Source organism: Ovis aries, chromosome 3 (assembly GCF_016772045.2).
Source record: "Ovis aries strain OAR_USU_Benz2616 breed Rambouillet chromosome 3, ARS-UI_Ramb_v3.0, whole genome shotgun sequence".
Taxonomy (NCBI): Eukaryota; Metazoa; Chordata; class Mammalia; order Artiodactyla; family Bovidae; genus Ovis; species Ovis aries.
Window position 1 is genome coordinate 157,283,101 of NC_056056.1, and position 12,675 is coordinate 157,295,775.

At 34.8% G+C, this 12,675-nt stretch overlaps 1 protein-coding gene across 7 annotated transcripts in view; it reads right to left on the reverse strand.

Annotated features, from left to right (window-relative positions):
- Nucleotides 1-12,675, reverse strand: part of USP15 (ubiquitin specific peptidase 15) — a 129,213-nt gene that overhangs the window by 7,580 nt on the left and 108,958 nt on the right. For 6 of the 7 annotated variants that reach the window (XM_004006508.5, XM_004006507.5, XM_060412878.1 and 3 more), the window contains 9 exons: nucleotides 9,310-9,393; nucleotides 9,125-9,219; nucleotides 8,836-9,027; nucleotides 8,013-8,128; nucleotides 7,558-7,830; nucleotides 7,102-7,172; nucleotides 6,642-6,757; nucleotides 5,886-6,035; nucleotides 3,872-3,975 (listed from right to left, as the gene is read on the reverse strand). In XM_004006508.5, coding sequence (XP_004006557.1) covers nucleotides 3,872-3,975; nucleotides 5,886-6,035; nucleotides 6,642-6,757; nucleotides 7,102-7,172; nucleotides 7,558-7,830; nucleotides 8,013-8,128; nucleotides 8,836-9,027; nucleotides 9,125-9,219; nucleotides 9,310-9,393 — 1,201 coding nt within the window. Of the gene's footprint in view, nucleotides 1-3,871; nucleotides 3,976-5,885; nucleotides 6,036-6,641; nucleotides 6,774-7,101; nucleotides 7,173-7,557; nucleotides 7,831-8,012; nucleotides 8,129-8,835; nucleotides 9,028-9,124; nucleotides 9,220-9,309; nucleotides 9,394-12,675 lie in introns of those variants that run through there. The other variant, XM_042246978.1, reaches the window with a different exon arrangement.

Genomic DNA, 12,675 nt, shown 5'->3' on the forward strand with positions numbered 1-12,675 from the left:
TAGTAGTCCTGACAAATTCATCTTAGAAAAAGAATGAACATCAAAAATAACCAGAAATAGTAATGATTTAAATACAACTAATAAGATTAACTGTAATAGAAATAGAGAACTCTGTGTTTGAATGGGGAATATATACGCTTTTAAAGTACATAAACATTTAAGGAGCAGTCCATGTATTAAGCTACATGAAAGCCTTAATACTTCTAGGGTTAATATAGATAATGGCCCTAATTGCTATAAAATAAAATTAAGAAAAAAAGGAGAGCTTTACAAAAAACATATACTTGAAAAAGCACATGAGATAATCTTGTGATATTCAGAAAATTATACAGGAAACTAATACCATACACAGAATTCAAAAAGAAGACTACAGTTAAAAATTTATGAAATAGTGATGAAGAGTATATAAAGGAAAACTTATAGCTTTAATTATAGCCTTCAACAGAGGGAAAAGAAAGAAAACAAAGTTAAGCATGCAACCCAAGAAACTGAAGAAAGAATAAAACAGCAAACTCAAAGTAACCAGAGGAAAACTATACCAAGGAGAAGAGGAGAAATCAACAAGATAGAATACATACCATGTGTAACAAAAAGAAAAACGTAAAAAAATAGAGTCTATTCTTTCCAAAGACGGAAAAGAACAAGGGACAAAAATATAGCATAAGAGTATTATAAACAACTATTCTCAAATAAATTGGGAAATACACATTTTAAGCAAAATGGAGAATGTCAATATGTATACACTCTGGAAAAAGAAAATCAATAAACATGATATAAATAGAATAATTTATGGCTGAGAAGTCCAGATAGTTTTATTGGATGAATTCTACTAAACTTTCATTACCAGTTAATTCTTATATTATACTAGCTGCTTCAGGAAACATAAAACGGTAAAGTGTCCTAGTCTGTTTCATTAGACTAGGTCATAATCTTGATTCCAAATTCAAACTTAAATTGAAGAAAGTGGGAAAACCACTAGACCATTCAGGTATGACTTAAATCAAATCCCTTATGACTAAACAGTGGAAGTGACAAATAGATTAGACTAGATCTCATAGAGTGACTGATGAACTATGGATGGACGTTCATGACACTGTGCAGGAGACAGGGATCAAGACCATCTCCAAGAAAAAGAAATGCAAAAAAGCAAAATGGCTGTCTGAGGAGGCCTTACAAATGGCTGTGAAAAGAAAAGAAGCGAAAAGCAAAGGAGAAAAGAAAGATATAGCCATTTGAATGCAGAGTTCCAAAGAATAGCAAGAAGAGATAAAGCCTTCCTCAAAGATTAGTGAAAAAAATAGAGGAAAACAGTAGAATGGGAAAGACTAGAGATCTCTTCAAGAAAATTAGAGATACCAAGGGAACATTTCATGCAAAGATGAGCTCGATAAAGGACAGAAATGGTACGGACAGAATGGAAGCAGAAGATATTAAGAAGAGATGGCAAGAATACACAGAAGAACTGTACAAAAAGATCTTCACAACCCAGATAATCATGATGGTGTGATCACTCACACTCCCCTAGAGCCAGACATCCTGGAATGCAAAGTCAAGTGGGCCTTAGAAAGCATCACGACGAACAAAGCTAGTGGAGGTGATGGAATTCCAGTGGAGCTATTTCAAATCCTGAAAGATGATGCTGTGAAACTGCTGCACTTAGTATGTCAGCAAATTTGGAAAACTCAGCAGTGGCCACAGGACTGGAAAAGGTCAGTTTTCATTCCAATCCCAAAGAAAGGCAATGCCAAAGAATGCTCAAACTACCACACAATTGCACTCATCTCACACACTAGTAAAGTAATGCTCAAAATTCTCCAAGCCAGGCTTCAGCAATACATGAACCGTGAACTTCCAGAGGTTCAAGCTGGTTTTAGAAAAGGCAGAGGAACCAGAGATCAAATTGCCAACATCCGCTGGATCATGGAAAAGCAAGAGAGTTCCAGAAAAACATCTATTTCTGCTTCATTGACTATGCCAAAGCCTTTGACTGTGTGGATCACAAGAAACTGTGGAAAATTCTGAAAGAGATGGGAATACAGACCACCTGACCTGCCTCTTGAGAAACCTATATGCAGGTCAGGAAGCAACAGTTAGAACTGGACATGGAACAAACTGGTTCCAAATAGGAAAAGTAGTATGTCAAGGGTGTATATTGTCACCCTGCTTATTTAACTTCTATGCAGAGTACATCATGAGAAAGGCTGGGCTGGAAGAAGCACAAGCTGGAATCAAGATTGCTGGGAGAAATATCAATCACCTCAGATATGCAGATGACACCACCCTTATGGCAGAAAGTGAAGAAGAACCTAAGAGCCTCTTGATGAAAGTGAAAGAGGAGAGTGAAAAAGCTGGCTTAAAGCTCAACATTCAGAAAACGAAGATCATGGCATCCGGTCTCATCACTTCATAGCAAATAGATGGGCAAACAGTGGAAACAGTGGCTGACTTTATTTTTGGGGGCTCCAAAATCACTGCAGATGGTGATTGTGGCCATGAAACTAAAAGACTCTTATTCCTTGGAAGGAAAGTTATAACCAATCTAGACAGCATATTAAAAAGCAAAGACATTACTTTGCCAACAAAGGTCCGTCTAGTCAAGGCTATGGTTTTTCCAGTGGTCATGTATGGATACGAGAGTTGGACTATAAAGAAAGTTGAGTGCAGAAGACCTGATGCTTCTGAACTGTGGTGTTGGAGAAGACTCTTGAGAGTCCCTTTGACTGCAAGGAGATCCAATCAGTCCATCCTAAAGGAGATCAGTTCTGGGTGTTCACTGGAAGGACTGATGTTGAAGCTGAAACATCAATATTTTGGCCACCAATGCAAACAGCTGACTCATTTGAAAAGACCCTGATGCTGAGAAAGATTGAAGGTGGGAGGAGAAGGGGATGAGAGAGGATGAGATGGACGGATTGCATCACCGAGTCAATGGACATGAGTTTGGGTAAACTCTGGGAGTTGGTTTTGGATAGGGAGGCCTGGCGTGCTGCAGTTCATGGGATCGCAAAGAGTCAGACACGATTGAGCAACTGAACTGAAACTGAAAGTAAGAGCAATTAAAAAAAAAATTACAATATCATTTCAGATATGAATTAAATTTTATTTAATCCTAAACAAAATCAGCTAACCAAATCCAACTGAGTATATTAAAAAAATATTTAATGAATAGGGTTTACCCCCAAATGCAAAGATGGTTCTTCAGAAAAACCCATCAACTGGAGAGCACAGACTGGAATAATCATCCTGGAGTGCCGTCTCACAGTACTTTACTCTAACCCAGCAATCTTACATCTGGGTATGTAGCTCAAAGAAATTCTCACATAGGAGACTAAAAACAATGATGTTTATTGTTCTTGAGGTGGTAGAAAGTTAAAGTTAATCTGGATGTCCACCATGAAGTGAAGAGAGAGAATATGGTAGATGTAGGCCATGAGTGGTTAGAAGCAATGGATTAAATTGACACAAAGTAATATGCAGAAGTCTTAAGTGTCAAGAGAGAAGAGTAAACTCTACAGCAGAGTAACAAACACATAAGTTAACAATGATGTGTGATTTGTGAGAGCACATACAACAAACATGTTAGAAAGGGAAGGAGGAGAAGGCGAAGGACAGGAGCCCTGAATGAACCAGTGATTTCCAGTGCTCTTAACTGAGGAGTATGATTAACTCAATCCTCTTCTCTTAATGTTAAAAAAAGAAAAAGAGGTTCAAAAGCTGATTGATTCATTAATCAATATCTACTGATGCAGACACAATATCTACTGTGTAAGACACATCTCACATTTTTCTTTTAAGAAGTAATATTTTAAGGAAAAAAGTCTGGCGTTATTAAACATCAAGACTTTAGTAAAAAGGTAAATTATCAACTTACAGTGTCCTCCTCCCATTCCTCCATAGTGGTTGGAAACAGCAATCAAATTATAGCGGCAAGGACCTGCATTTGGATTAATTAGGAATTCTGACATATCCAAATCACTGTTTAAAAAAGAGATCAAGTTAATTTTATGTTTCCCCTAAATGTAATGAAATTCTACTCTTCAGTCAGTGTTGTTTGACTCTCATTTAAATATACTCCTATACATACACACACATACACACACACATATCTAATTAAAGAAATTACTAAGAGCCAAATAACTATAAAATTATATAAATACCCTTGAGATTTGAGTGTTTCAGCAAAAATTTTCTTAGGGATTGAGAATTAAAAAATTCTCCACTGATCGTTTGTTTTCAGATTCGTATTTTCATGCTAATACATTTCTTAGTATAAGAGGAAATATAGACATCACCATTTATCACGTGGGTTCTTTTTTAAAGTCATTTTCAGAAATTATTTAAGGAAGAATAAAGGGACAGTGAAAAAAAACTTTCATAGAAATTTTATCCTAATTTGAATATAAAATATATTTAAATATAACCCCAATATCTATTCTATGTTTCCAGGTTTTGATGACCTATGCATCCTAAATGAGTAACATTCTCTGAAATGCAACCAGCTGTTTATAATTTATCACACACAAAACTGGAATATGACCATTTTATAGTTTATTTTTTTCTGATTATTCTTTTTGTATTTGTATAATTAAAAAGCAAGAATGATTCTAAATTTCAAATAGATCTCTAATAGATTTAGCTTATCATTACTTTTGTTTGTTCTTTTACTCATATTTTCAAAATGCTGTTCTTGAAAAGCTTGATGGCTCATAATTTTATTAAAGAGAAAATAAGCATTTTTATTCTATAATTACAAAACATTTTCAATTTTAAATTTATAAACATGGATTAGAATAAGCAATCCAGAGAATGTTTTCAGTACATCATCTATTTCCTTCTAGTCACCTCTGCACACACATACAACACCTGCCTTCAGTATCTGTTTACTTATAAACTGTAGTAAGTAAATTTGGTATACCAATATTATGAAATATGAAAGAATACTGCCAATTTTTTCTTCAGGAAAATGGGAGAGCAGCATGGTCTTTTTACAAAATAGGGCGTAATGAAGTCCTTCCTGGACTCCCGTGAATGAAGATACATTATTCCCTTTTTGTCTATCTGAATTCTCAATGATTTTAATGAAAGAATAAAAACAGACTACTGAAATGCTGTATGTAGACTTCTTTGCATATTTTTACAAATAGGATGACTTACTACAGACAGTGAAATAAGAAAAGCAAAAGGTGACAACAGGATGACTCACTACTCTACTGCATCACCTGCCTTCTAAACAACTCCACTGTTCAGTTTCCACGTTAGTCTTTCTAAAAATGCACTTAGGAAGAATGGAGGATTAATGATGAAAACAAAATCACTAAAATCCCATGAAGTATCTTAGATTTACAAACAGGGCCAGTGAACTCAAAAGATAATGTAACATAAAATGAGTTTTACTTTTTTTTAAAAATGTATTTTCTCTTTGTCCTTTGAAAGATCTCTTAAGAAAAGGAATAAAAATTGTTACTAATCCATACAAATTGCTAGAACAACCCCAAAAATACACTCAAAAACTGAGACTGGATCTAAAACAAAACAAATCAACAAATATAACACAGTAGAAACAGACTCACAGATACAGAGAACAATCTTGTGGTTGCCAAAGGGGAAGATGGGTGGGGGGATGGGTAAAATAGGTGAAAGGGATTTAGATATACAATAAGTCAAAAGGACTTAATGTACAGCACAGAAAGTACAGCTAATATTATAGTAACTTTGTATGCTGTGTAATGTATAAAGATATCAAATCACTATACCATACACCTGAAACCACATAATATTTAAAGTCAACTATGTGTAAAAATAAACAAAAAAACACCTATAATCTGGGAGTGATGTTAAAAAAAGTTAGAGGTGCCCAATGTTAATTAAGCTCAATCAGAACTTACTTGATAGGAAAATCAACTAAAGTATCCAACTTGTCTCTCATGTATCGACTATAAGAAAATCGCTTGAGATGCACCACAAGTACTGGAGGCAGAGACCATAAATCCAATTTCTTTGTGGCTTGCTGATGTTCTTTACAATTGGGACAATACCTAAATATAGAGAAATATTTAAAGCTTATTAGAGATATCGTCAGAGGTAATATCAGGAAATGCCTAATATGTAACAGACTGACAGGAACTTGTTATTTTTAATCAATACATTTTTCAAATAGAGTTAACGATTGAAAATGAGTATGTAAATAAGTATTCAAAGAAGTAACGAGGGCTAGATTATTTACATTTTAGTAAGCTAAAAAAACATGGATGTAGCAAAACTGTGCTGAAATAAAGGTATTAGAAAAATCTTGAGACTTTCTGGACTCAAATTAGTAACAACACAGAACATATTGTGATTTTCCTAAAAAAGCTTCTGTTGGAATACCTCCACAGCTAAAAGTTCCTGGAAAAATGTAACTAAAATGAATTATTCATAGTAAAATGGCTATTATGGAAAATATACTAAAACAAGATTAAAACTTAACATTATAACACTTTTAAAGACATTTTCATTCTTAATATGTTGTAAGCATATAAACAAATGCTTGTTTAAAATATCAAAGGGAATTTAACTATTACTTTTTCAATTTGATGTAGCACATACCTCAGTATATATCCTTAAAAAATAATTAGAAACAATTATTTAATTTTGTCTCTTACCAAGGATCTTCAGCACCTAGCTTTTCTTTTGTTGTAAAAAGCTCAATGCAATCTTTTAATTTCACAAAGGGTTTTTTAGGAGGTTTGTATTCCACACTTTCATGTTTTTCAAAATCCTAAAGAGAAGTATTTCTTGAGTTAAGAAAACAAATGAAACAAAACTCATTTTAGTGATATCATATTACTATGAATAGTCATGAAAAACTCCTAAATGTTCTCAAATAAATCAAAAGCTTATTTCAGCTGAGATTTACAGTATTTCTAACATTTTCTGTATACATACCTATATGGACAATCAGAAAGTTTAAATAGCAGGTTCAAAGAAGATGAACCTTTTCTCTTTTAAGATATAACTATTTTTTAAAATTGCAAAATAAACATATTTGGTAGAAGAAAAAAAGTGTAACCAAACAGAGTTATCAATATGGAAGAGAGAAAGAAGGAATGAGCAATGACTTACCTCAGCAGCATTTTCATCAAAATATCTTTTTTTCAAATCAGGATCCCAATCCAAAGCAAGGAAAGACCTTTCTAAGGTGGAAAACATATTTTTTTTCTTTAAGATTTAATATGCTGTATTGAGTTAATATATTTTAAGATATAAAATAATACATTTTAAGATATACAGCAGAAGAGAGAGATTGCTGTACAAGGTGATCAGGGTAATTTGCTGTTTACAAGCCATTAAAATATTTTACAAAACTTAAGCGTAAGTCCAATCTTTATTTAATACACACTGATATGTTTTAGTATACTTAGAAATGAAGGTTTTTCATTTAAATATGTAGATAGATAAGTAAATGTTACTTCTCAGGACAGTGTTGAATTTCAAGGTTTCACCTCAAAAAAAAAAAAACCCCACCCCAACACATTTCGGTCAAGTTTAGTGTTTAAGTCATTTTCCACAAATACTTACCATCTAACCTAAGCTGCCTATCATCAAATCTTATATGCCTGGTATCATCTTTGATGTAGTTGATATCAGTATTGCCTAAGTTGTTGAACTGGAATGTAAACAATCGCTTTTTGTGTCCCGTGAGTTGACCTCTGCAAGTCTCTTCAGTACATAATCCATTTTCAGAATCGTTATCTCCTCCAACTGAATCTTCAGACTGACTGTTCTCATTCTCGGAGGGCAGTTCTTGATCCTGACTGGATTCATCATCTGGCTCATCTGTTTCCATTTCACCTAGTATTAGATATTAGAAATCTTTATACAAACCCAATGCTACATTATTAATACTTATTGATATGAACATTTTTCCCCCCAGGCTTGCAGATATTGTTAAGTTCCTTAATCCTCATCCTCTTAATTTCCCTCTGCAACAATAACCCAAGAGAAAATTTTACAATTTAATACATAAATCTTACTTGGTGACCCTTCTTCATGGATGCCATTTGGGCCATTCCCATTAATATTTTGGTCCTTACAGCAGTGTAGGGATCCTTCAGTGTCTTCGGTGTCAGTAGATATTTTGACGTATCGGCTGAAATAAAATCAGAAATCAAACAGGTTCAGTTCTACTAAGGTAAAAACTTAGAAAAGTTTTCCATTCTTTCAATAAAATAAAACTTTAAATTATTTTATAAAGATCCTCAAGTAGATAGTACCGCTAAGATCACTTACGAGATTGTAATGTGATCTTTACGTATGGGTTATGGGACTATAACCATTAAAACAGGTATGTAAGTAAGAATACTAAATATGTCAGTTATAACAGATAAAAGAAAGGGAGTAAATGGCATTCTTGATTACTCTAATTCAAACCAAGGTTCAACTGAAAAAGATGTTGCCTTACAAAAGAAAGAACCATAAAAGCTTATCTTTTTAAATAAAACTATTTATTATTATGAGTTCTTGTTATCAGTTTGAGCACTGTGTATAAAGAAATGAAGCCTAAGACATTTGTTATGATTTCAAAGTGCATACATGATAAACTATTTTCTTCCAACTATAAACTTTTAGTGTAAAACAACTATGAGAATTTATGCTTCCTGTATTTGAAATTATCTCAGTGAAGTGTTTCACATGATCAAGAAACTGGATTAGCCTATAATTTGATTTCTCACACTGCTACCTGTCTAAACAAAGATAATATAGATAACTAATTATATTCTGATAGTACCTTGCATGTTTGCTTTTATTAGCTATTCAATATTTTATTAGGTTAATGTAGAACTGTTTGGGACTTACCACATTCTCACAAGCAAAAGATTATAGAGTTTATCTTCAGTATTGTTCCGTGGAACAGCCATAAGAAAAGGCTGCCCAAAAAGTGAAGAACCAGTATGGTGGGTGTAACTTGAGTGTCTAAATTTTTCTCTCAGGCAAACAGGAATAATCACATGCTCTGTATCTTCTGTCCTATTTATGTTAATCTCAAACCTGCAAGGATGAAACTGACTGTAAACTTTGGAAATTTTATGATATTTCCTTTCAATTTTTTCTCAAGAAATATTTGTGCAATGAATTTCATACTTACACATAAATATCATCACGTTCCATAATACTACTAAGATTTTCATCCATTGCAAATATTCTGTGAAATCTATGATTGTATATATCAGTAACTATCATCTAAAAGGAAATAAATTTCTATTAAGCAGGGTTTACAACAGTGAAAAACTAAACTCCAACTTACATACTTTAAACCCAGAAACATCCTACCTTATCTGCAGGTACTCCTGACAAAAGAGACAATGCTGTACAAAGATCAAGTATGTTTCCAATTTTAGGGACAACCACTTTATACTAAAAAACAAAAAAGAAAATTGCAATGACTTTATTACTTTGGAAAAAATACTCACTAGTTAAGACTAACCTGGTTGCTTCCTTACATTTACTCGGCATTTGGCTCACAGTGTCTGTTTCCAATCTTGCCATTGTCCTGGGTGACAAAGTCCATGTGAACAGTTTATCTTAGCCTTATTATTCCTTCACTGCTCAATTCAAAGGCCTACACTTGCATTTAACCATGGTTCACGTCTCAGAACTTGCCATCTCCTTTTCCACCTCTGACATCTTAAACTCTTAGTTGTCTAAACACTATTTACTTTTCCTGGAAACCCATTCTTTCCTATTCTTGGCTTGCATTGAGATATCTAGTCCTTTTAACTCTCAGTTTTTTCCATTGGCTCCTTAATATTTCCATGCCCTTCCATCCCCATGATTCATCCCTTCAACCATTCTACTGCAAAAACTTTAACTACTTTATTATTCAGCTATTCAGTTTTATTCTTGCTATACTTTCTTAGAGTTGTTTAGATATGCTGGAGTAAATTGCCCAACTTTATAGACTGGTGTACTACAAACTCAGTGTCCAATCTCAATGGATCCTTCAAAACTAGCCAGAAATTCTTCTGTGTCTCCTTTATTTGCTTATTCTCATATTTCTCTCAATAACTATTTAAAATTGTCATCATTTCTTAGGCTTCCTATTTCACCACTACTCCTCTCACTAGCCGTGGAATATCTATTTGAGTGAGAAAACAGCCTAGGTGATAGGAAAATCTCCAACTTACTGTTTCCCCTGTAGAGTGAAAGTGAAGTCACTCAGTTGTGTCCGACTCTTTGCAACCCCGTGGACTGTAGCCCACCAGGCTCCTCTGTCCATGGGATTCTCCAGGCAAGAATACTGGAGCGGGTTGCCATTTCCTTCTCCAGGGGATCTTCCCAACCCAGGGATCGAACCCAGGTCTCCCACATTGCAGGCGGACGCTTTAACCTCTGAGCCACCAGGAAGCCCTGTCAACGTGAGTCTAAAATGTCCTTTTCTCTCTTTTGATACAAGGAAAGGGAATCAGGTGGTACTCTTCTCATTCTAAAAGTGGCTTAAAAAGATGGAAACGATTAAAAAAAATGCTTTGCAGTTTAAAACAAACAAAAAGACTAATCCTGTCATCTGTATATTCTCTTCTGACTCCTCTAGAACATAAACTCGGCAATTATCCTTTATTTCATTTTATCTTGGTGGCTCAGACAGTAAAGAATCCATCTGAAATGCAGAAGATCCAGGTTCTATCCCTGGGATGCGAAGATCTCTTGGAGAAGGAAATGGCTACCCACACCAGTATTCTTGCCTGGAGAATTCCATGGACAGAGGAGCCTAGTGGGCTACAGTCTGTGGGGCTGTGAAGAGTTGGACACAAGTGAGCAACTAACACTTTCACTTTACTTTTTAACTCTTATAAAATCAGAAATGTCTCAAAAAACAAATTGATCTCTCACTGCTTTTTAATAATTCTCCATTAATTTTCTCCCTTTCTCTTCTGCTTTATAAATAGCCTTGTTAAAAATAATGTCTACACTCTTGTAACTTATCTCCCATTCACTTATTAATCCACTCCTGGCTCTTGTCCTCACCTCTTCAAGGCTACCATTTAACTAAGTCTTTATCAGTCTTTATTTTATTATCTCTCTGTAGCAAGACTGCTGACCACTGCCTCCTTCAAAATCTTCCTTTCCCTGTACACAACTACATCTTGTTCTTTTCTAATGCCTTGGTCAAATCTTCTTGAGGAAAGAACTAACCCTCTAGTGTAATCCTTCAGGCTTTTATCTTTAGCCTTCTTGATTCTATATGCTCTCCTTAGATTAGGTGACAATATATCCCAGTTTGCTTTGGCCAGTCCTGGGTTAACCTGATGTCCTGGTATAATTATTAATACAGCCCTTTTCATTTTTCAAATTGTTCTGGTTTAGACGATCAACTAAGTGATCTCATCCTTCTAATACATTTCCTACCATCTTCATAGAGCTCACCACCCAATTTATCTCTCAAGCACAGACCTCTCTCTTCCAGTCTACCTACATACATAAAGTCAATGCTTACTGATACGTCTCCCAAATTTTCCTCGATTCTCAATTTGTCCAATACTTAAACACAGATTTAAGTCATGTTAAATCAAGATATCCAATACTAAATAGGCTTCTTCTTAAAACTTTCTTCCCTTATCTTCCAGTAAAACAAATAGTACCATTCTCCTCAGTTTTCCAATTCCATAAACTTGAATATCTTAATATATTTTCAACTCCTATATTCAACTGGCTCTTCTACCTGTCTGCCATCCTGATACTTAGCTTAAGAGTCCAAGCCCTTGTCATCTGTCATCTCATCACTACAAAAAAACCTTTTACTTAGTGCGCCTGATTACGCCTCTCCAATCCAATCTTTGCACTAGCCAGCGTTCTTTCTGAAACACAAATCTGACCATACACTCTCTTTACTTAATAAGCTTTAATGGCTCCCTTTAGTCTTTAGGATGAAGTGCAAGCTTCTTGTGATAGCACATTAAGTTTCTTCGTGATCTAGCTTCTGTTTGCCATATTATCTACCTGTAGTTTCCAGAAGTGGGCCATGTTCTCTTTTGCCTCAGCCCTTTCTTTGTATGTGTCACTCTCCTGGTATTTATTCCCAATTTTCATGTGCTTAAATCCTAATCATCCTTAAGGATTCAGCACAGGCGTCACTGCCAGTTTGGGTAGGTTATTCCTTCTGTATACTCCTCAAGCACCCTGTCAGGGAACTCTTCACACTGTATGACAAACTTCTTGAGAAGAAGGACAAGGAATACCTTTGTACATCCAGCACCTTGCATGGTATGTGAGTTCAATACATAATACATATTCAATGCAATTACTAACGAACTTCTTAATTTAAATCAACTTCAGTGATGGGAAAACTCATCAGATGGGCTAACCAAGCTAATTCCTTTTTCTTTAGAGCCTGTGTTCCCACTCTCTATCTCCCTGCCCTGTGAGGATGCATTTGAGGAGGCATCCATCTGTAAGTGAGGAAGAGAGTCAGCATTAGAAACTACCAAGCTGGTTCTCTATTCTTCCATTTCCGGCCTCCAACTGTGGGAAAATAAATTTCTGTTATGTCACTCAGTCTGCGGTATTTCATTATGGTGGCCTGAGCAGACTAATATAACTAATACGTTCTAAGAAACTGCACTTCTGGCTGGAACCTATACTAGGATTTTAGTAAACTATTTTTTAAAGGATGAACTATGTTTACTTTGTTTATCAGAG